The sequence below is a fragment of the Hyla sarda genome, unplaced genomic scaffold (genome assembly GCF_029499605.1).
Source record: "Hyla sarda isolate aHylSar1 unplaced genomic scaffold, aHylSar1.hap1 scaffold_214, whole genome shotgun sequence".
NCBI lineage: Eukaryota > Metazoa > Chordata > Amphibia > Anura > Hylidae > Hyla > Hyla sarda.
Genome location: NW_026608806.1, coordinates 287,324 through 311,238, shown reverse-complemented (window position 1 = coordinate 311,238; position 23,915 = coordinate 287,324). Strand labels below are relative to the sequence as shown.

The 23,915-nt window shown below is 51.2% G+C and overlaps 2 protein-coding genes across 2 annotated transcripts in view; both read left to right on the top strand.

The window, feature by feature from the left end:
• Positions 1 to 2,576, top strand: part of LOC130319565 (FH2 domain-containing protein 1-like) — a 50,115-nt gene extending 47,539 nt beyond the window's left edge. The window contains exon 2 of the mRNA XM_056552944.1: positions 1,993 to 2,576. Coding sequence (XP_056408919.1) covers positions 2,079 to 2,576 — 498 coding nt within the window. The 5' untranslated portion in view covers positions 1,993 to 2,078. The remainder of the gene's footprint in view (positions 1 to 1,992) is intronic.
• A 1,058-nt stretch (positions 2,577 to 3,634) lies between these two features.
• LOC130319567 (FH2 domain-containing protein 1-like) overlaps positions 3,635 to 23,915 on the top strand; it is a 49,872-nt gene continuing 29,591 nt past the window's right edge. Inside the window, exons 1-3 of the mRNA XM_056552946.1 lie at positions 3,635 to 3,692; positions 3,781 to 3,883; positions 4,540 to 4,625. Coding sequence (XP_056408921.1) covers positions 3,658 to 3,692; positions 3,781 to 3,883; positions 4,540 to 4,625 — 224 coding nt within the window. The 5' untranslated portion in view covers positions 3,635 to 3,657. The remainder of the gene's footprint in view (positions 3,693 to 3,780; positions 3,884 to 4,539; positions 4,626 to 23,915) is intronic.

Sequence of the window (23,915 nt, the reverse complement as noted above, 5' to 3'; positions counted from 1 at the left end):
TATAGTTCTGTATTATATCTCATACACATGATACAGTACACGGGGGGCGCTTTAGTTCTGTATTATATCTCATACACATGATACAGTACACGGGGGGCGCTATAGTCCTGTATTATACTTCATACACATGATACAGTACACGGGGGCGCTATAGTTCTGTATTATATCTCATATACATGATACAGTACACGGGGGGCGCTATAGTCCTGTATTATACTTCATACACATGATACAGTACATGGGGGAACTATAGTTCTGTATTATACTTCATACACATGATACAGTACACGGGGGCGCTATAGTCCTGTATTATACTTCATACACATGATACAGTACACGGGGGCGCTATAGTCCTGTATTATACCTCATACACATGATACAGTACACGGGGGGCGCTATAGTCCTGTATTATATCTCATACACATGATACAGTACACGGGGGGCGCTATAGTTCTGTATTATACTTCATACACATGATACAGTACACGGGGGGCTCTATAGTTCTGATTTATACTTCATACACATGATACAGTACACGGGGGGCGCTATAGTCCTGTATTATACTTCATACACATGATACAGTACACGGGGGGCGCTATAGTCCTGTATTATACTTCATACACATGATACAGTACACGGGGGGCGCTATAGTCCTGTATTATACTTCATACACATGATACAGTACACGGGGGGCGCTATAGTCCTGTATTATACTTCATACACATGATACAGTACACGGGGGGCGCTATAGTCCTGTATTATACTTCATATACATTTATTACGTAGTGTGTACAATCGTTAATGTCCTAGATTGCGGCTCATTTTAGTCTATTACACGGCTCAGTATCTGGCTAGTGGTGCAGATTTCTGGTTTGCGGACGAGTGATGTCATCTTAGATTCTGGACGTTGCCGTTTTACTTGTTGTTTCCCATTGGGGGGGATCTCCTGGTCCTGTTCCTCTATGTGTCATGTATGGTCACTGCTATCTATGTCCCTGCCTGTAGGGGGTGATCTCCTGGTCCTGTTCCTCTATGTGTCATGTATGGTCACTGCTATCTATGCCCCTGCCTGTAGGGGGTGATCTCCTGGTCCTGTGTCCTCTCTGTGTCATGTATGGTCACTGATATCTATGTCCCGGCCTGTAGGGGGGGATCTCCTGGTCCTGTGTCCTCTCTGTGTGTCATGTATGGTCACTGCTATCTATGTCCCTGCCTGTAGGGGGTGATCTCCTGTGTCCTCTCTGTGTCATGTATGGTCACTGATATCTATGTCCCTGCCTGTAGGGGGTGATCTACTGGTCCTGTGTCCTCTGTGTGTCATGTATGGTCACTGCTATCTATGTCCCTGCCTGTAGGGGGTGATCTCCTGGTCCTCTTCCTCTGTGTGTCATGTATGGTCCCTGCTATCTATGTCCCGGCCTGTAGGGGGTGAGCTCCTGGTCCTGTGTCCTCTGTGTGTCATGTATGGTCACTATCTATGTCCCTGCCTGTAGGGGGTGATCTCCTGGTCCTCTTCCTCTGTGTGTCATGTATGGTCCCTGCTATCTATGTCCCGGCCTGTAGGGGGTGATCTCCTGTGTCCTCTGTGTGTCATGTATGGTCACCGCTATCTATTTCCCTGCCTGTAGGGGGTGATCTCCTGGTCCTGTTCCTCTCTGTCATGTATGGTCACCGTTATCCATGTCCCTGCCTGTAGGGGGTGATCTCCTGGTCCTCTCTGTGTGTCATGTATGGTCACCGCTATCTATGTCCCTTCCTGTAGGGGGCATCTTTTTTAATCTATTGGTTGTCCAGTGTATGGCCCTTGATTTGGCACATGGCAGGATTGGCAATGACTTTCAGGTGTCACCTGGTCTATGTATGTACCACGTATTGCCACCCATTGACCAGTGGCATCAGCCAGTGCTGTGGTGAGACCCAGGGGCAGTGACTGGTCACGTTTAGCTGTATTATATGCTGTTTTTATTGAGGCCATTTTGTTTTTTCTCGTAGGCTGCCCCTTTTACCATGAGAATGCCCTGAGTGATCCGCCACTTCATACAGATCCGGAGACTTCGCTGATCCTCTTCTGTCCACAGATGGATGACACACTGGACATCTCCATGGTCACTTCAAGGAACTCTCCTTCCCCACCCTTACCCCCGTGCCCCCCACCCCTACCAGCAGGTGGCATCCCTCTGCAGCATGAAGCTCCTGTCTCAGAGGAGATCTCATTGCCCCCACCTCCTCCTCCACCTGGAAAATTTACCCTCCCGCCACCCCCACCTCCACCATCTTATGGGATATCCTTTCCCACTGCTCCACCTCCACGGTTAGAACCGCGTAGACCTAAATTACGCAACTTCAACTGGGATGCCCTACCTGCTGAACGGGTGCTGGGGGGTCGGAATCTCTGGACTTGTGGCCCTCAGGGGGCCAGTCTACAAATAGATGTTGTTCATATGGAAGAACTTTTTGGACAAAGAGAGGAACCTCGTAAATCGAGAGGAACAAGGAGCTTTAAAGCCCGTCCATATCAGGGTATAATTGAGCCCGACATGAAGGAGGTAGGAGGAGACGTTTTGGTGACCATATAAATGGTGTAACCAGGACATGCTGCATCGGGTTAGGTTCACTCCTCAATGTGTCTGTGATTGTCTCCACCAACATTGTTACATAGAGTAGGGCGGTGATGACTGGTATTGGTTGTGGTGATTCGGTTACATAGAGTAGGATGATGACTGGTTTTGGTTATGGTGACTCGGTTACATAGAGTAGGATCATGACTGGTATAGGTTGTGGTGACTCGGTTAAATAGAGTAGGATGATTGGTTTTAGTTATGGTGACTTGGTTACATAGAGTAGGATGATTGGTTTTGGTTATGGTGACTTGGTTACATAAAGTAGGATGGTGATGACTGGTATTGGTTGTGGTGACTCGGTTACATAGAGTATGACGTTGATGACTGGTATTGGTTGTGGTGACTCAGTTACATAGAGTAGGATGATGACTGGTTTTGGTTATGGTGACTTGGTTACATGGAGTAGGACAGTGATGACTGGTATTAGTTGTGGTGACTTGATTACATAAAGTAGGATGGTGATGACTGGTATTGGTTGCGGTGACTCTGTTACATAGAGTAGGATGTTGACTGGTATTGGTTATGGTGACTTGGTTACATGGAGTAGCACAGTGATGACTGGTATTAGTTGTTGTGACTTGGTTACATAGAGTAGGATGGTGATGACTGGTATTGGTTGTGGTGATTCGGTTACATAGAGTAGGACAGTGATGACTGGTATTGTTTGTGGTGATTTTTTCACATATAGTAGGATGGTGATGACTGGTATTGGCTGTGGTAATTTGGTTACATAAAGTAGGATGGTGATGACTGGTATTGGTTGTGGTGATTTTTTCACATATAGTAGGATGGTGATGACTGGTATTGGTTGTGGTGATTCGTTACATAGAGTAGGACGGTGATGACTGGTATTGATTGTGGTGACTTGGTCACATAGAGTAGGGCGGTGATGACTGGTATTTGTTTTGGTGACTGTGGACAGCTGAGGCGCCCGTGTCCATATTGTATACGGTTTCTCTCATTGTTGGAGGTTCCGGCTGGTCACATGTCTTCTTGTTTATTCTTGTAGGTTTCTCTTCTGGATTCCAAGAAAAGTATGAACCTTGGAATCTTCCTGAAGCAGTTTAAGAGGTAAGGTCAGGGGTCGGGGGTCGTGTTTAACCTTCTTCACCTTTCAGATCCTTCTCTATGGTTTCATGTTCTTCTGAAATCTCTTCAGACCTGTGCAGGTGATGATCGCAGACATAAGGCAAGGAGTGGGATCCAACTTTGGTGCCGATAAGTTGGGGGAGCTGCTGCGACTACTCCCAGAAAAAGATGAGGTGAGTAGCAAGGCGCCTCCCCTGGTGTACGGTATGGCGGCCCGGCCTCCCCCCCGGTGTACAGTATGGCGGCCCGGCCTCCCCCCCGGTGTACAGTATGGCGGCCCGGCCTCCCCCCCCCCCGGTGTACAGTATGGCGGCCCGGCCTCCCCCCCCGGTGTACAGTATGGCGGCCCGGCCTCCCCCCCCCGGTGTACAGTATGGCGGCCCGGCCTCCCCCCGGTGTACAGTATGGCGGCCCGGCCTCCCCCCTGTGTACAGTATGGTGGCCCGGCCTCCCCCCTGTGTTACAGTATGGCGGCCCGGCCTCCCCCCGGTGTTACAGTATGGCGGCCCGGCCTCCCCCCTGGTGTACAGTATGGCGGCCCGGCCTCCCCCCTGGTGTACAGTATGGCGGCCCGGCCTCCCCCCTGTGTACAGTATGGCGGCCCGGCCTCCCCCCGGTGTTACAGTATGGCGGCCCGGCCTCCCCCCGGTGTTACAGTATGGCGGCCCGGCCTCCCCCCTGGTGTACAGTATGGCGGCCCGGCCTCCCCATGGTGTACAGTATGGCGGCCCGGCCTCCCCCTGGTGTTACAGTATGGCAGCCCGGCCTCCCCCATACACTAAAGATTCTCTGATATTTTTATATGGTTACATTTCCCTCATTCGTCCAGGTGAAGAGACTCCGAGCATTTAAAGGAGACCGGAGCCGATTGTCTGATCCAGAACTTTTTATGGTGATGTTGGTGGAAATTCCAAGGTGAGATCAGATTATGTGACTATATCAGTGCGATACTGTATATAACAGGCGCCCCTCCTCCACCTTCAGTACATATGACTTATTGATGGGTTGTTAAAAAATGGGAAAAACTGCCCGTGTACACCAGGACTAAATGTACATATATAACTAACTCATCCAATGTCCACCTACTCGCCCTCTGTAAGTCGTCTATCTATCTCTGGTCCAGCTCTGAACCTGGTCTATCTATCTCTCTGGTCAAGCTCTGTACCTGGTCTATCTATCTCTGGTCAAGCTCTGTACCTGGTCTATCTATCTCTGGTCAAGCTCTGTACCTGGTCTATCTATCTCTGGTCAAGCTCTGTACCTGGTCTATCTATCTCTGGTCAAGCTCTGTACCTGGTCTATCTATCTCTGGTCAAGCTCTGTACCTGGTCTATCTATCTCTGGTCAAGCTCTGTACCTGGTCTATCTATCTCTGGTCAAGCTCTGTACCTGGTCTATCTATCTCTGGTCAAGCTCTGTACCTGGTCTATCTATCTCTGATCCAGCTCTGTACCTGGTCTATCTATCTCTGGTCCAGCTCTGTACCTGGTCTATCTCTGGTCCAGCTCTGTACCTGGTCTATCTATCTCTGGTCAAGCTCTGTACCTGGTCTATCTATCTCTGATCCAGCTCTGTACCTGGTCTATCTATCTCTGGTCCAGCTCTATACCTGGTCTATCTTGGGTCCAGCTCTGTACCTGGTCTATCTTTCTCTGGTCCAGCTCTGTACCTGGTCTGTCTATCTCTGGTCCAGCTCTGTACCTGGTCTATCTCTGGCCCAGCTCTGTACCTGGTCTTTCTATCTCTGGTCCAGCTCTGTACCTGGTCTTTCTATCTCTGGTCCAGCTCTGTACCTGGTCTTTCTATCTCTGGTCCAGCTCTGTACCTGGTCTATCTATCTCTGGTCCAGCTCTGTACCTGGTCTGTCTATCTCTGGTCCAGCTCTGTACCTGGTCTGTCTATCTCTGGTCCAGCTCTTAACCTAGTCTGTCTATCTCTGGTCCAGCTCTGTACCTGGTCTGTCTATCTTTGGTCCAGCTCTGTACCTGGTCTGTCTATCTTTGGTCCAGCTTTGTACCTGGTCTATCTCGGGTCCAGCTCTGTACCTGGTCTATCTCGGGTCCAGCTCTGTACCTGGTCTATCTCTGGTCCAGCTCTGTACCTGGTCTATCTATCTCTGGTCCAGCTCTGTACCAGGTCTATCTATCTCTGGTCCAGCTCTGTACCTGGTCTATCTATCTCTGGTCCAGCTCTGTACCTGGTCTATCTATCTCTGGTCAAGCTCTGTACCTGGTCTATCTATCTCTGATCCAGCTCTGTACCTGGTCTATCTATCTCTGGTCCAGCTCTATACCTGGTCTATCTTGGGTCCAGCTCTGTACCTGGTCTATCTTTCTCTGGACCAGCTCTGTACCTGGTCTATCTATCTCTGGTCCAGCTCTGTACCTGGTCTGTCTATCTCTGGTCCAGCTCTGTACCTGGTCTATCTCTGGCCCAGCTCTGTACCTGGTCTTTCTATCTCTGGTCCAGCTCTGTACCTGGTCTTTCTATCTCTGGTCCAGCTCTGTACCTGGTCTTTCTATCTCTGGTCCAGCTCTGTACCTGGTCTATCTATCTCTGGTCCAGCTCTGTACCTGGTCTGTCTATCTCTGGTCCAGCTCTGTACCTGGTCTGTCTATCTCTGGTCCAGCTCTTAACCTAGTCTGTCTATCTCTGGTCCAGCTCTGTACCTGGTCTGTCTATCTTTGGTCCAGCTCTGTACCTGGTCTGTCTATCTTTGGTCCAGCTTTGTACCTGGTCTATCTCGGGTCCAGCTCTGTACCTGGTCTATCTCGGGTCCAGCTCTGTACCTGGTCTATCTCTGGTCCAGCTCTGTACCTGGTCTATCTATCTCTGGTCCAGCTCTGTACCAGGTCTATCTATCTCTGGTCCAGCTCTGTACCTGGTCTATCTATCTCTGGTCCAGCTCTGTACCTGGTCTATCTATCTCTGGTCCAGCTCTGTACCTGGTCTATCTATCTCTGGTCCAGCTCTGTACCTGGTCTATCTATCTCTGGTCCAGCTCTGTACCTGGTCTGTCTATCTCTGGTCCAGCTCTGTACCTGGTCTGTCTATCTCTGGTCCAGCTCTTACCTGGTCTGTCTATCTCTGCTCCAGCTCTGTACCTGGTCTGTCTATCTTTGGTCCAGCTCTGTACCTGGTCTGTCTATCTTTGGTCCAGCTCTGTACCTGGTCTATCTCGGGTCCAGCTCTGTACCTGGTCTATCTCTGGTCCATCTCTGTACCTGGTCTATCTCTGGTCCAGCTCTGTACCTGGTCTATCTATCTCTGGTCCAGCTCTGTACCTGGTCTATCTATCTCTGGTCCAGCTCTGTACCTGGTCTATCTATCTCTGGTCCAGCTCTGTACCTGGTCTATCTATCTCTGGTCCAGCTCTGTACCTGGTCTGTCTATCTCTGGTCCAGCTCTGTACCTGGTCTATCTCTGGTCCAGCTCTTACCTGGTCTGTCTATCTCTGGTCCAGCTCTGTACCTGGTCTATCTCTGGTCCAGCTCTGTACCTGGTCTATCTCTGGTCCAGCTCTGTACCTGGTCTATCTCTGGTCCAGCTCTGTACCTGGTCTATCGATCTCTGGTCCAGCTCTGTACCTGGTCTATCGATCTCTGGTCCAGCTCTGTACCTGGTCTATCGATCTCTGGTCCAGCTCTGTACCTGGTCTATCGATCTCTGGTCCAGCTCTGTACCTGGTCTATCTCTGGTCCAGCTCTGTACCTGGTCTATGTATGGTCCAGCTCTGTACCTGGTCTATCTATCTTTGGTCCAGCTCTGTACCTGGTTTCTCTATCTTTGGTCCAGCTCTGTACCTGGTTTCTCTATCGATCTCTGGTCCAGCTCTGTACCTGGTCTATCTATCTCTGGTCCAGCTCTGTACCTGGTCTATCGATCTCTGGTCCAGCTCTGTACCTGGTCTATCGATCTCTGGTCCAGCTCTGTACCTGGTCTATCGATCTCTGGTCCAGCTCTGTACCTGGTCTATCTCTGGTCCAGCTCTGTACCTGGTCTATCTCTGGTCCAGCTCTGTACCTGGTCTATCTATCTTTGGTCCAGCTCTGTACCTGGTTTCTCTATCTTTGGTCCAGCTCTGTACCTGGTCTATCGATCTCTGGTCCAGCTCTGTACCTGGTCTATCGATCTCTGGTCCAGCTCTGTACCTGGTCTATCTCTGGTCCAGCTCTGTACCTGGTCTATCTCTGGTCCAGCTCTGTACCTGGTCTATCTATCTCTGGTCCAGCTCTGTACCTGGTATATCTATCTCTGGTCCAGCTCTGTACCTGGTCTGTCTATCTCTGGTCCAGCTCTGTACCTGGTCTATCTATCGCTTGTCCAGCTCTGTACCTGGTCTATCTCTGGTCCAGCTCTGTACCTGGTCTGTCTCTCTGGTCCAGCTCTGTACCTGGTCTATCTATCGCTTGTCCAGCTCTGTACCTGGTCTATCTATCTCTGGTCCAGCTCTGTACCTGGTCTATCTCTGGTCCAGCTCTGTACCTGGTCTATCTCTGGTCCAGCTCTGTACCTGGTCTATCTATCTTTGGTCCAGCTCTGTACTTGGTCTATCTCTCTTTGGTCCAGCTCTGTACCTGGTCTGTCTATCTCTGGTCCAGCTCTGTACCTGGTCTGTCTATCTCTGGTCCAGCTCTGTACCTGGTCTGTCTATCTCTGGTCCAGCTCTGTACCTGGTCTTTCTATCTCTGGTCCAGCTCTGTACCTGGTCTTTCTATCTCTGGTCCAGCTCTGTACCTGGTCTGTCTATCTCTGGTCCAGCTCTGTACCTGGTCTGTCTATCTCTGGTCCAGCTCTGTACCTGGTCTATCTATCTCTGGTCCAGCTCTGTACCTGGTCTATCTCTGGTCCAGCTCTGTACCTGGTCTATCTATCGCTTGTCCAGCTCTGTAACTGGTCTATCTATCTCTGGTCCAGCTCTGTACCTGGTCTATCTCTGGTCCAGCTCTGTACCTGGTCTATCTCTGGTCCAGCTCTGTACCTGGTCTATCTCTGGTCCAGCTCTGTACCTGGTCTATCTCTGGTCCAGCTCTGTACCTGGTCTATCTCTGGTCCAGCTCTGTACCTGGTCTATCTATCTCTGGTCCAGCTCTGTACCTGGTCTATCTCTGGTCCAGCTCTGTACCTGGTCTATCTCTGGTCCAGCTCTGTACCTGGTCTATCTCTGGTCCAGCTCTGTACCTGGTCTATCTCTGGTCCAGCTCTGTACCTGGTCTATCTATCTTTGGTCCAGCTCTGTACTTGGTCTATCTCTCTTTGGTCCAGCTCTGTACCTGGTCTGTCTATCTCTGGTCCAGCTCTGTACCTGGTCTGTCTATCTCTGGTCCAGCTCTGTACCTGGTCTGTCTATCTCTGGTCCAGCTCTGTACCTGGTCTTTCTATCTCTGGTCCAGCTCTGTACCTGGTCTTTCTATCTCTGGTCCAGCTCTGTACCTGGTCTGTCTATCTCTGGTCCAGCTCTGTACCTGGTCTGTCTATCTCTGGTCCAGCTCTGTACCTGGTCTGTCTATCTCTGGTCCAGCTCTGTACCTGGTCTATCTATCTCTGGTCCAGCTCTGTACCTGGTCTATCTCTGGTCCAGCTCTGTACCTGGTCTATCTATCGCTTGTCCAGCTCTGTAACTGGTCTATCTATCTCTGGTCCAGCTCTGTACCTGGTCTATCTCTGGTCCAGCTCTGTACCTGGTCTATCTCTGGTCCAGCTCTGTACCTGGTCTATCTCTGGTCCAGCTCTGTACCTGGTCTATCTCTGGTCCAGCTCTGTACCTGGTCTATCTCTGGTCCAGCTCTGTACCTGGTCTATCTCTGGTCCAGCTCTGTACCTGGTCTATCTATCTCTGGTCCAGCTCTGTACCTGGTCTATCTCTGGTCCAGCTCTGTACCTGGTCTATCTCTGGTCCAGCTCTGTACCTGGTCTATCTCTGGTCCAGCTCTGTACCTGGTCTATCTCTGGTCCAGCTCTGTACCTGGTCTTTCTCTGGACCAGCTCTGTACCTGGTCTTTCTATCTCTGGTCCAGCTCTTACCTGGTCTGTCTATCTCTGGTCCAGCTCTGTACCTGGTCTATCTCTGGCCCAGCTCTGTACCTGGTCTCTATCTCGTCCAGCTCTGTACCTGGTCTATCTATCTCTGGTCCAGCTCTGTACCTGGTCTGTCTATCTCTGGTCCAGCTCTGTACCTGGTCTGTCTATCGCTTGTCCAGCTCTGTACCTGGTCTGTCTCTCTGGTCTAGCTCTGTACCTGGTCTATCTATCGCTTGTCCAGCTCTGTACCTGGTCTATCTATCTCTGGTCCAGCTCTGTACCTGGTCTATCTCTGGTCCAGCTCTGTACCTGGTCTATCTCTCTTTGGTCCAGCTCTGTACCTGGTCTGTCTATCTCTGGTCCAGCTCTGTACCTGGTCTGTCTATCTCTGGTCCAGCTCTGTACCTGGTCTATCTATCTCTGGTCCAGCTCTGTACCTGGTCTGTCTATCTCTGGTCCAGCTCTGTACCTGGTCTATCTCTGGTCCAGCTCTGTACCTGGTCTATCTATCGCTTGTCCAGCTCTGTACCTGGTCTATCTATCTCTGGTCCAGCTCTGTACCTGGTCTATCTATCTCTGGTCCAGCTCTGTACCTGGTCTATCTCTGGTCCAGCTCTGTACCTGGTCTATCTATCTCTGGTCCAGCTCTGTACCTGGTCTATCTATCTCTGGTCCAGCTCTGTACCTGGTCTATCTCTGGTCCAGCTCTGTACCTGGTCTATCTCTGGTCCAGCTCTGTACCTGGTCTATCTCTGGTCCAGCTCTGTACCTGGTCTATGTCTGGTCCAGCTCTGTACCTGGTCTATCTATCTTTGGTCCAGCTCTGTACCTGGTTTCTCTATCTTTGGTCCAGCTCTGTACCTGGTCTATCGATCTCTGGTCCAGCTCTGTACCTGGTCTATCTATCTCTGGTCCAGCTCTGTACCTGGTCTATCTCTGGTCCAGCTCTGTACCTGGTCTATCTCTGGTCCAGCTCTGTACCTGGTCTATCTATCTCTGGTCCAGCTCTGTACCTGGTATATCTATCTCTGGTCCAGCTCTGTACCTGGTCTGTCTATCTCTGGTCCAGCTCTGTACCTGGTCTATCTATCGCTTGTCCAGCTCTGTACCTGGTCTATCTCTGGTCCAGCTCTGTACCTGGTCTGTCTCTCTGGTCCAGCTCTGTACCTGGTCTATCTATCGCTTGTCCAGCTCTGTACCTGGTCTATCTATCTCTGGTCCAGCTCTGTACCTGGTCTATCTCTGGTCCAGCTCTGTACCTGGTCTATCTCTGGTCCAGCTCTGTACCTGGTCTATCTCTCTTTGGTCCAGCTCTGTACCTGGTCTGTCTATCTCTGGTCCAGCTCTGTACCTGGTCTGTCTATCTCTGGTCCAGCTCTGTACCTGGTCTGTCTATCTCTGGTCCAGCTCTGTACCTGGTCTGTCTATCTCTGGTCCAGCTCTGTACCTGGTCTTTCTATCTCTGGTCCAGCTCTGTACCTGGTCTTTCTATCTCTGGTCCAGCTCTGTACCTGGTCTGTCTATCTCTGGTCCAGCTCTGTACCTGGTCTGTCTATCTCTGGTCCAGCTCTGTACCTGGTCTATCTATCTCTGGTCCAGCTCTGTACCTGGTCTATCTCTGGTCCAGCTCTGTACCTGGTCTATCTATCGCTTGTCCAGCTCTGTAACTGGTCTATCTATCTCTGGTCCAGCTCTGTACCTGGTCTATCTCTGGTCCAGCTCTGTACCTGGTCTATCTCTGGTCCAGCTCTGTACCTGGTCTATCTCTGGTCCAGCTCTGTACCTGGTCTATCTCTGGTCCAGCTCTGTACCTGGTCTATCTCTGGTCCAGCTCTGTACCTGGTCTATCTATCTCTGGTCCAGCTCTGTACCTGGTCTATCTCTGGTCCAGCTCTGTACCTGGTCTATCTCTGGTCCAGCTCTGTACCTGGTCTATCTCTGGTCCAGCTCTGTACCTGGTCTATCTCTGGTCCAGCTCTGTACCTGGTCTTTCTCTGGACCAGCTCTTACCTGGTCTGTCTATCTCTGGTCCAGCTCTGTACCTGGTCTATCTCTGGCCCAGCTCTGTACCTGGTCTCTATCTCGTCCAGCTCTGTACCTGGTCTATCTATCTCTGGTCCAGCTCTGTACCTGGTCTGTCTATCTCTGGTCCAGCTCTGTACCTGGTCTGTCTATCGCTTGTCCAGCTCTGTACCTGGTCTGTCTCTCTGGTCTAGCTCTGTACCTGGTCTATCTATCGCTTGTCCAGCTCTGTACCTGGTCTATCTATCTCTGGTCCAGCTCTGTACCTGGTCTATCTCTGGTCCAGCTCTGTACCTGGTCTATCTCTCTTTGGTCCAGCTCTGTACCTGGTCTGTCTATCTCTGGTCCAGCTCTGTACCTGGTCTGTCTATCTCTGGTCCAGCTCTGTACCTGGTCTATCTATCTCTGGTCCAGCTCTGTACCTGGTCTGTCTATCTCTGGTCCAGCTCTGTACCTGGTCTATCTCTGGTCCAGCTCTGTACCTGGTCTATCTATCGCTTGTCCAGCTCTGTACCTGGTCTATCTATCTCTGGTCCAGCTCTGTACCTGGTCTATCTATCTCTGGTCCAGCTCTGTACCTGGTCTGTCTCTCTCTGGTCCAGCTCTGTACCTGGTCTGTCTCTCTCTGGTCCAGCTCTGTACCTGGTCTGTCTCTCTCTGGTCCAGCTCTGTACCTGGTCTGTCTATCTCTGGTCCAGCTCTGTACCTGGTCTGTCTATCTCTGGTCCAGCTCTGTACCTGGTCTGTCTATCTCTGGTCCAGCTCTGTACCTGGTCTGTCTATCTCTGGTCCAGCTCTGTACCTGGTCTTTCTATCTCTGGTCCAGCTCTGTACCTGGTCTTTCTATCTCTGGTCCAGCTCTGTACCTGGTCTATCTATCTCTGGTCCAGCTCTGTACCTGGTCTTTCTATCTCTGGTCCAGCTCTGTACCTGGTCTTTCTATCTCTGGTCCAGCTCTGTACCTGGTCTTTCTATCTCTGGTCCAGCTCTGTACCTGGTCTGTCTATCTCTGGTCCAGCTCTGTACCTTGTCTGTCTATCTCTGGTCCAGCTCTGTACCTGGTCTATCTATCTCTGGTCCAGCTCTGTACCTGGTCTATCTCTGGTCCAGCTCTCTACCTGGTCTGTCTATCTCTGGTCCAGCTCTGTACCTGGTCTATCTATCTCTGGTCCAGCTCTGTACCTGGTCTATCTCTGGTCCAGCTCTGTACCTGGTCTATCTCTGGTCCAGCTCTGTACCTGGTCTATCTCTGGTCCAGCTCTGTACCTGGTCTATCTCTGGTCCAGCTCTGTACCTGGTCTATCTCTGGTCCAGCTCTGTACCTGGTCTATCTATCTCTGGTCCAGCTCTGTACCTGGTCTATCTCTGGTCCAGCTCTGTACCTGGTCTGTCTATCTCTGGTCCAGCTCTGTACCTGGTCTGTCTATCTCTGGTCCAGCTCTGTACCTGGTCTATCTATCTCTGGTCCAGCTCTGTACCTGGTCTATCTCTGGTCCAGCTCTGTACCTGGTCTATCTATCTCTGGTCCAGCTCTGTACCTGGTATATCTATCTCTGGTCCAGCTCTGTACCTGGTCTATCTATCGCTTGTCCAGCTCTGTACCTGGTCTATCTCTGGTCCAGCTCTGTACCTGGTCTATCTTTGGTCCAGCTCTGTACCTGGTCTATCTATCTTTGGTCCAGCTCTGTACCTGGTCTATCTTTCTCTGGACCAGCTCTGTACCTGGTCTATCTATCTCTGGTCCAGCTCTGTACCTGGTCTGTCTATCTCTGGTCCAGCTCTGTACCTGGTCTATCTCTGGCCAAGCTCTGTACCTGGTCTATCTCTGGTCCAGCTCTGTACCTGGTCTATCTATCTCTGGTCCAGCTCTGTACCTGGTCTATCTATCTCTGGTCCAGCTCTGTACCTGGTCTATCTATCTCTGGTCCAGCTCTGTACCTGGTCTATCTCTGGTCCAGCTTTGTACCTGGTCTATCTATCTCTGGTCCAGCTCTGTACCTGGTCTATCTCTGGTCCAGCTCTGTACCTGGTCTATCTATCTCTGGCCCAGCTCTGTACCTGGTCTATCTATCTCTGGTCCAGCTCTGTACCTGGTCTATTTCTGGTCCAGCTCTGTACCTGGTCTATCTCTGGTCCAGCTCTGTACCTGGTCTATCTCTGGTCCAGCTCTGTACCTGCTCTATCTCTGGTCCAGCTCTGTACCTGGTCTATCTCTCTTTGGTCCAGCTCTGTACCTGGTCTATCTATCTCTGGTCAAGCTCTGTACCTGGTCTATCTATCTCTGATCCAGCTCTGTACCTGGTCTATCTATCTCTGGTCCAGCTCTATACCTGGTCTATCTTGGGTCCAGCTCTGTACCTGGTCTATCTTTCTCTGGACCAGCTCTGTACCTGGTCTATCTATCTCTGGTCCAGCTCTGTACCTGGTCTGTCTATCTCTGGTCCAGCTCTGTACCTGGTCTATCTCTGGCCCAGCTCTGTACCTGGTCTTTCTATCTCTGGTCCAGCTCTGTACCTGGTCTTTCTATCTCTGGTCCAGCTCTGTACCTGGTCTTTCTATCTCTGGTCCAGCTCTGTACCTGGTCTATCTATCTCTGGTCCAGCTCTGTACCTGGTCTGTCTATCTCTGGTCCAGCTCTGTACCTGGTCTGTCTATCTCTGGTCCAGCTCTTAACCTAGTCTGTCTATCTCTGGTCCAGCTCTGTACCTGGTCTGTCTATCTTTGGTCCAGCTCTGTACCTGGTCTGTCTATCTTTGGTCCAGCTTTGTACCTGGTCTATCTCGGGTCCAGCTCTGTACCTGGTCTATCTCGGGTCCAGCTCTGTACCTGGTCTATCTCTGGTCCAGCTCTGTACCTGGTCTATCTATCTCTGGTCCAGCTCTGTACCAGGTCTATCTATCTCTGGTCCAGCTCTGTACCTGGTCTATCTATCTCTGGTCCAGCTCTGTACCTGGTCTATCTATCTCTGGTCCAGCTCTGTACCTGGTCTATCTATCTCTGGTCCAGCTCTGTACCTGGTCTATCTATCTCTGGTCCAGCTCTGTACCTGGTCTGTCTATCTCTGGTCCAGCTCTGTACCTGGTCTGTCTATCTCTGGTCCAGCTCTTACCTGGTCTGTCTATCTCTGCTCCAGCTCTGTACCTGGTCTGTCTATCTTTGGTCCAGATCTGTACCTGGTCTGTCTATCTTTGGTCCAGCTCTGTACCTGGTCTATCTCGGGTCCAGCTCTGTACCTGGTCTATCTCTGGTCCATCTCTGTACCTGGTCTATCTCTGGTCCAGCTCTGTACCTGGTCTATCTATCTCTGGTCCAGCTCTGTACCTGGTCTATCTATCTCTGGTCCAGCTCTGTACCTGGTCTATCTATCTCTGGTCCAGCTCTGTACCTGGTCTATCTATCTCTGGTCCAGCTCTGTACCTGGTCTGTCTATCTCTGGTCCAGCTCTGTACCTGGTCTATCTCTGGTCCAGCTCTTACCTGGTCTGTCTATCTCTGGTCCAGCTCTGTACCTGGTCTGTCTCTGGTCCAGCTCTGTACCTGGTCTATCTCTGGTCCAGCTCTGTACCTGGTCTATCTCTGGTCCAGCTCTGTACCTGGTCTATCTCTGGTCCAGCTCTGTACCTGGTCTATCGATCTCTGGTCCAGCTCTGTACCTGGTCTATCGATCTCTGGTCCAGCTCTGTACCTGGTCTATCGATCTCTGGTCCAGCTCTGTACCTGGTCTATCGATCTCTGGTCCAGCTCTGTACCTGGTCTATCTCTGGTCCAGCTCTGTACCTGGTCTATGTATGGTCCAGCTCTGTACCTGGTCTATCTATCTTTGGTCCAGCTCTGTACCTGGTTTCTCTATCTTTGGTCCAGCTCTGTACCTGGTCTATCGATCTCTGGTCCAGCTCTGTACCTGGTCTATCTATCTCTGGTCCAGCTCTGTACCTGGTCTATCGATCTCTGGTCCAGCTCTGTACCTGGTCTATCGATCTCTGGTCCAGCTCTGTACCTGGTCTATCGATCTCTGGTCCAGCTCTGTACCTGGTCTATCTCTGGTCCAGCTCTGTACCTGGTCTATCTCTGGTCCAGCTCTGTACCTGGTCTATCTATCTTTGGTCCAGCTCTGTACCTGGTTTCTCTATCTTTGGTCCAGCTCTGTACCTGGTCTATCGATCTCTGGTCCAGCTCTGTACCTGGTCTATCGATCTCTGGTCCAGCTCTGTACCTGGTCTATCTCTGGTCCAGCTCTGTACCTGGTCTATCTCTGGTCCAGCTCTGTACCTGGTCTATCTATCTCTGGTCCAGCTCTGTACCTGGTATATCTATCTCTGGTCCAGCTCTGTACCTGGTCTGTCTATCTCTGGTCCAGCTCTGTACCTGGTCTATCTATCGCTTGTCCAGCTCTGTACCTGGTCTATCTCTGGTCCAGCTCTGTACCTGGTCTGTCTCTCTGGTCCAGCTCTGTACCTGGTCTATCTATCGCTTGTCCAGCTCTGTACCTGGTCTATCTATCTCTGGTCCAGCTCTGTACCTGGTCTATCTCTGGTCCAGCTCTGTACCTGGTCTATCTCTGGTCCAGCTCTGTACCTGGTCTATCTATCTTTGGTCCAGCTCTGTACTTGGTCTATCTCTCTTTGGTCCAGCTCTGTACCTGGTCTGTCTATCTCTGGTCCAGCTCTGTACCTGGTCTGTCTATCTCTGGTCCAGCTCTGTACCTGGTCTGTCTATCTCTGGTCCAGCTCTGTACCTGGTCTTTCTATCTCTGGTCCAGCTCTGTACCTGGTCTTTCTATCTCTGGTCCAGCTCTGTACCTGGTCTGTCTATCTCTGGTCCAGCTCTGTACCTGGTCTGTCTATCTCTGGTCCAGCTCTGTACCTGGTCTATCTATCTCTGGTCCAGCTCTGTACCTGGTCTATCTCTGGTCCAGCTCTGTACCTGGTCTATCTATCGCTTGTCCAGCTCTGTAACTGGTCTATCTATCTCTGGTCCAGCTCTGTAACTGGTCTATCTATCTCTGGTCCAGCTCTGTACCTGGTCTATCTCTGGTCCAGCTCTGTACCTGGTCTATCTCTGGTCCAGCTCTGTACCTGGTCTATCTCTGGTCCAGCTCTGTACCTGGTCTATCTCTGGTCCAGCTCTGTACCTGGTCTATCTCTGGTCCAGCTCTGTACCTGGTCTATCTATCTCTGGTCCAGCTCTGTACCTGGTCTATCTCTGGTCCAGCTCTGTACCTGGTCTATCTCTGGTCCAGCTCTGTACCTGGTCTATCTCTGGTCCAGCTCTGTACCTGGTCTATCTCTGGTCCAGCTCTGTACCTGGTCTATCTATCTTTGGTCCAGCTCTGTACTTGGTCTATCTCTCTTTGGTCCAGCTCTGTACCTGGTCTGTCTATCTCTGGTCCAGCTCTGTACCTGGTCTGTCTATCTCTGGTCCAGCTCTGTACCTGGTCTGTCTATCTCTGGTCCAGCTCTGTACCTGGTCTTTCTATCTCTGGTCCAGCTCTGTACCTGGTCTTTCTATCTCTGGTCCAGCTCTGTACCTGGTCTGTCTATCTCTGGTCCAGCTCTGTACCTGGTCTGTCTATCTCTGGTCCAGCTCTGTACCTGGTCTATCTATCTCTGGTCCAGCTCTGTACCTGGTCTATCTCTGGTCCAGCTCTGTACCTGGTCTATCTATCGCTTGTCCAGCTCTGTAACTGGTCTATCTATCTCTGGTCCAGCTCTGTACCTGGTCTATCTCTGGTCCAGCTCTGTACCTGGTCTATCTCTGGTCCAGCTCTGTACCTGGTCTATCTCTGGTCCAGCTCTGTACCTGGTCTATCTCTGGTCCAGCTCTGTACCTGGTCTATCTCTGGTCCAGCTCTGTACCTGGTCTATCTCTGGTCCAGCTCTGTACCTGGTCTATCTATCTCTGGTCCAGCTCTGTACCTGGTCTATCTCTGGTCCAGCTCTGTACCTGGTCTATCTCTGGTCCAGCTCTGTACCTGGTCTATCTCTGGTCCAGCTCTGTACCTGGTCTATCTCTGGTCCAGCTCTGTACCTGGTCTTTCTCTGGACCAGCTCTGTACCTGGTCTTTCTATCTCTGGTCCAGCTCTTACCTGGTCTGTCTATCTCTGGTCCAGCTCTGTACCTGGTCTATCTCTGGCCCAGCTCTGTACCTGGTCTCTATCTCGTCCAGCTCTGTACCTGGTCTATCTATCTCTGGTCCAGCTCTGTACCTGGTCTGTCTATCTCTGGTCCAGCTCTGTACCTGGTCTGTCTATCGCTTGTCCAGCTCTGTACCTGGTCTGTCTCTCTGGTCTAGCTCTGTACCTGGTCTATCTATCGCTTGTCCAGCTCTGTACCTGGTCTATCTATCTCTGGTCCAGCTCTGTACCTGGTCTATCTCTGGTCCAGCTCTGTACCTGGTCTATCTCTCTTTGGTCCAGCTCTGTACCTGGTCTGTCTATCTCTGGTCCAGCTCTGTACCTGGTCTGTCTATCTCTGGTCCAGCTCTGTACCTGGTCTATCTATCTCTGGTCCAGCTCTGTACCTGGTCTGTCTATCTCTGGTCCAGCTCTGTACCTGGTCTATCTCTGGTCCAGCTCTGTACCTGGTCTATCTATCGCTTGTCCAGCTCTGTACCTGGTCTATCTATCTCTGGTCCAGCTCTGTACCTGGTCTATCTATCTCTGGTCCAGCTCTGTACCTGGTCTATCTCTGGTCCAGCTCTGTACCTGGTCTATCTATCTCTGGTCCAGCTCTGTACCTGGTCTATCTATCTCTGGTCCAGCTCTGTACCTGGTCTATCTCTGGTCCAGCTCTGTACCTGGTCTATCTCTGGTCCAGCTCTGTACCTGGTCTATCTCTGGTCCAGCTCTGTACCTGGTCTATGTCTGGTCCAGCTCTGTACCTGGTCTATCTATCTTTGGTCCAGCTCTGTACCTGGTTTCTCTATCTTTGGTCCAGCTCTGTACCTGGTCTATCGATCTCTGGTCCAGCTCTGTACCTGGTCTATCTATCTCTGGTCCAGCTCTGTACCTGGTCTATCTCTGGTCCAGCTCTGTACCTGGTCTATCTCTGGTCCAGCTCTGTACCTGGTCTATCTATCTCTGGTCCAGCTCTGTACCTGGTATATCTATCTCTGGTCCAGCTCTGTACCTGGTCTGTCTATCTCTGGTCCAGCTCTGTACCTGGTCTATCTATCGCTTGTCCAGCTCTGTACCTGGTCTATCTCTGGTCCAGCTCTGTACCTGGTCTGTCCCTCTGGTCCAGCTCTGTACCTGGTCTATCTATCGCTTGTCCAGCTCTGTACCTGGTCTATCTATCTCTGGTCCAGCTCTGTACCTGGTCTATCTCTGGTCCAGCTCTGTACCTGGTCTATCTCTGGTCCAGCTCTGTACCTGGTCTATCTCTCTTTGGTCCAGCTCTGTACCTGGTCTGTCTATCTCTGGTCCAGCTCTGTACCTGGTCTGTCTATCTCTGGTCCAGCTCTGTACCTGGTCTGTCTATCTCTGGTCCAGCTCTGTACCTGGTCTTTCTATCTCTGGTCCAGCTCTGTACCTGGTCTTTCTATCTCTGGTCCAGCTCTGTACCTGGTCTGTCTATCTCTGGTCCAGCTCTGTACCTGGTCTGTCTATCTCTGGTCCAGCTCTGTACCTGGTCTATCTATCTCTGGTCCAGCTCTGTACCTGGTCTATCTCTGGTCCAGCTCTGTACCTGGTCTATCTATCGCTTGTCCAGCTCTGTAACTGGTCTATCTATCTCTGGTCCAGCTCTGTACCTGGTCTATCTCTGGTCCAGCTCTGTACCTGGTCTATCTCTGGTCCAGCTCTGTACCTGGTCTATCTCTGGTCCAGCTCTGTACCTGGTCTATCTCTGGTCCAGCTCTGTACCTGGTCTATCTCTGGTCCAGCTCTGTACCTGGTCTATCTATCTCTGGTCCAGCTCTGTACCTGGTCTATCTCTGGTCCAGCTCTGTACCTGGTCTATCTCTGGTCCAGCTCTGTACCTGGTCTATCTCTGGTCCAGCTCTGTACCTGGTCTATCTCTGGTCCAGCTCTGTACCTGGTCTTTCTCTGGACCAGCTCTTACCTGGTCTGTCTATCTCTGGTCCAGCTCTGTACCTGGTCTATCTCTGGCCCAGCTCTGTACCTGGTCTCTATCTCGTCCAGCTCTGTACCTGGTCTATCTATCTCTGGTCCAGCTCTGTACCTGGTCTGTCTATCTCTGGTCCAGCTCTGTACCTGGTCTGTCTATCGCTTGTCCAGCTCTGTACCTGGTCTGTCTCTCTGGTCTAGCTCTGTACCTGGTCTATCTATCGCTTGTCCAGCTCTGTACCTGGTCTATCTATCTCTGGTCCAGCTCTGTACCTGGTCTATCTCTGGTCCAGCTCTGTACCTGGTCTATCTCTCTTTGGTCCAGCTCTGTACCTGGTCTGTCTATCTCTGGTCCAGCTCTGTACCTGGTCTGTCTATCTCTGGTCCAGCTCTGTACCTGGTCTATCTATCTCTGGTCCAGCTCTGTACCTGGTCTGTCTATCTCTGGTCCAGCTCTGTACCTGGTCTATCTCTGGTCCAGCTCTGTACCTGGTCTATCTATCGCTTGTCCAGCTCTGTACCTGGTCTATCTATCTCTGGTCCAGCTCTGTACCTGGTCTATCTATCTCTGGTCCAGCTCTGTACCTGGTCTGTCTCTCTCTGGTCCAGCTCTGTACCTGGTCTGTCTCTCTCTGGTCCAGCTCTGTACCTGGTCTGTCTCTCTCTGGTCCAGCTCTGTACCTGGTCTGTCTATCTCTGGTCCAGCTCTGTACCTGGTCTGTCTATCTCTGGTCCAGCTCTGTACCTGGTCTGTCTATCTCTGGTCCAGCTCTGTACCTGGTCTGTCTATCTCTGGTCCAGCTCTGTACCTGGTCTTTCTATCTCTGGTCCAGCTCTGTACCTGGTCTTTCTATCTCTGGTCCAGCTCTGTACCTGGTCTATCTATCTCTGGTCCAGCTCTGTACCTGGTCTTTCTATCTCTGGTCCAGCTCTGTACCTGGTCTTTCTATCTCTGGTCCAGCTCTGTACCTGGTCTTTCTATCTCTGGTCCAGCTCTGTACCTGGTCTGTCTATCTCTGGTCCAGCTCTGTACCTTGTCTGTCTATCTCTGGTCCAGCTCTGTACCTGGTCTATCTATCTCTGGTCCAGCTCTGTACCTGGTCTATCTCTGGTCCAGCTCTCTACCTGGTCTGTCTATCTCTGGTCCAGCTCTGTACCTGGTCTATCTATCTCTGGTCCAGCTCTGTACCTGGTCTATCTCTGGTCCAGCTCTGTACCTGGTCTATCTCTGGTCCAGCTCTGTACCTGGTCTATCTCTGGTCCAGCTCTGTACCTGGTCTATCTCTGGTCCAGCTCTGTACCTGGTCTATCTCTGGTCCAGCTCTGTACCTGGTCTATCTATCTCTGGTCCAGCTCTGTACCTGGTCTATCTCTGGTCCAGCTCTGTACCTGGTCTGTCTATCTCTGGTCCAGCTCTGTACCTGGTCTGTCTATCTCTGGTCCAGCTCTGTACCTGGTCTATCTATCTCTGGTCCAGCTCTGTACCTGGTCTATCTCTGGTCCAGCTCTGTACCTGGTCTATCTATCTCTGGTCCAGCTCTGTACCTGGTATATCTATCTCTGGTCCAGCTCTGTACCTGGTCTATCTATCGCTTGTCCAGCTCTGTACCTGGTCTATCTCTGGTCCAGCTCTGTACCTGGTCTATCTTTGGTCCAGCTCTGTACCTGGTCTATCTATCTTTGGTCCAGCTCTGTACCTGGTCTATCTTTCTCTGGACCAGCTCTGTACCTGGTCTATCTATCTCTGGTCCAGCTCTGTACCTGGTCTGTCTATCTCTGGTCCAGCTCTGTACCTGGTCTATCTCTGGCCAAGCTCTGTACCTGGTCTATCTCTGGTCCAGCTCTGTACCTGGTCTATCTATCTCTGGTCCAGCTCTGTACCTGGTCTATCTATCTCTGGTCCAGCTCTGTACCTGGTCTATCTATCTCTGGTCCAGCTCTGTACCTGGTCTATCTCTGGTCCAGCTCTGTACCTGGTCTATCTATCTCTGGTCCAGCTCTGTACCTGGTCTATCTCTGGTCCAGCTCTGTACCTGGTCTATCTATCTCTGGCCCAGCTCTGTACCTGGTCTATCTATCTCTGGTCCAGCTCTGTACCTGGTCTATTTCTGGTCCAGCTCTGTACCTGGTCTATCTCTGGTCCAGCTCTGTACCTGGTCTATCTCTGGTCCAGCTCTGTACCTGCTCTATCTCTGGTCCAGCTCTGTACCTGGTCTATCTCTCTTTGGTCCAGCTCTGTACCTGGTCTGTCTCTCTCTGGTCCAGCTCTGTACCTGGTCTGTCTATCTCTGGTCCAGCTTTGTACCTGGTCTGTCTATCTCTGGTCCAGCTCTGTACCTGGTCTGTCTATCTCTGGTCCAGCTCTGTACCTGGTCTTTCTATCTCTGGTCCAGCTCTGTACCTGGTCTTTCAATCTCTGGTCCAGCTCTGTACCTGGTCTTTCTATCTCTGGTCCAGCTCTGTACCTGGTCTGTCTATATCTGGTCCAGCTCTGTACCTGGTCTGTCTATCTCTGGTCCAGCTCTGTACCTGGTCTGTCTATCTCTGGTCCAGCTCTGTACCTGGTCTATCTATCTCTGGTCCAGCTCTGTACCTGGTCTATCTCTGGTCCAGCTCTGTACCTGGTCTATCTCTGGTCCAGCTCTGTACCTGGTCTATCTATCTCTGGTCCAGCTCTGTACCTGGTCTATCTATCTCTGGTCCAGCTCTGTACCTGGTCTATCTATCTCTGGTCCAGCTGTGTACCTGGTCTATCTCTGGTCCAGCTCTGTACCTGGTCTATCTCTGGTCCAGCTCTGTACCTGGTCTATCTCTGGTCCAGCTCTGTACCTGGTCTATCTTTCTCTGGACCAGCTCTGTACCTGGTCTATCTCTGGTCCAGCTCTGTACCTGGTCTATCTATCTCTGGTCCAGCTCTGTACCTGGTCTATCTCTGGTCCAGCTCTGTACCTGGTCTATCTTTCTCTGGACCAGCTCTGTACCTGGTCTGTCTATCTCTGGTCCAGCTCTTACCTGGTCTGTCTATCTCTGGTCCAGCTCTGTACCTGGTCTATCTCTGGCCCAGCTCTGTACCTGGTCTATCTCTCATTCAGCTCTGTACCTGGTCTATCTATCTTTGGTCCAGCTCTGTACTTGGTCTATCTCTCTTTGGTCCAGCTCTGTACCTGGTCTGTCTATCTCTGGTCCAGCTCTGTACCTGGTCTGTCTATCTCTGGTCCAGCTCTGTACCTGGTCTGTCTATCTCTGGTCCAGCTCTGTACCTGGTCTTTCTATCTCTGGTCCAGCTCTGTACCTGGTCTTTCTATCTCTGGTCCAGCTCTGTACCTGGTCTGTCTATCTCTGGTCCAGCTCTGTACCTGGTCTGTCTATCTCTGGTCCAGCTCTGTACCTGGTCTATCTATCTCTGGTCCAGCTCTGTACCTGGTCTATCTCTGGTCCAGCTCTGTACCTGGTCTATCTCTGGTCCAGCTCTGTACCTGGTCTATCTCTGGTCCAGCTCTGTACCTGGTCTATCTCTGGTCCAGCTCTGTACCTGGTCTATCTCTGGTCCAGCTCTGTACCTGGTCTATCTCTGGTCCAGCTCTGTACCTGGTCTATCTATCTCTGGTCCAGCTCTGTACCTGGTCTATCTCTGGTCCAGCTCTGTACCTGGTCTATCTCTGGTCCAGCTCTGTACCTGGTCTATCTCTGGTCCAGCTCTGTACCTGGTCTATCTCTGGTCCAGCTCTGTACCTGGTCTTTCTCTGGACCAGCTCTGTACCTGGTCTTTCTATCTCTGGTCCAGCTCTTACCTGGTCTGTCTATCTCTGGTCCAGCTCTGTACCTGGTCTATCTCTGGCCCAGCTCTGTACCTGGTCTCTATCTCGTCCAGCTCTGTACCTGGTCTATCTATCTCTGGTCCAGCTCTGTACCTGGTCTGTCTATCTCTGGTCCAGCTCTGTACCTGGTCTGTCTATCGCTTGTCCAGCTCTGTACCTGGTCTGTCTCTCTGGTCTAGCTCTGTACCTGGTCTATCTATCGCTTGTCCAGCTCTGTACCTGGTCTATCTATCTCTGGTCCAGCTCTGTACCTGGTCTATCTCTGGTCCAGCTCTGTAC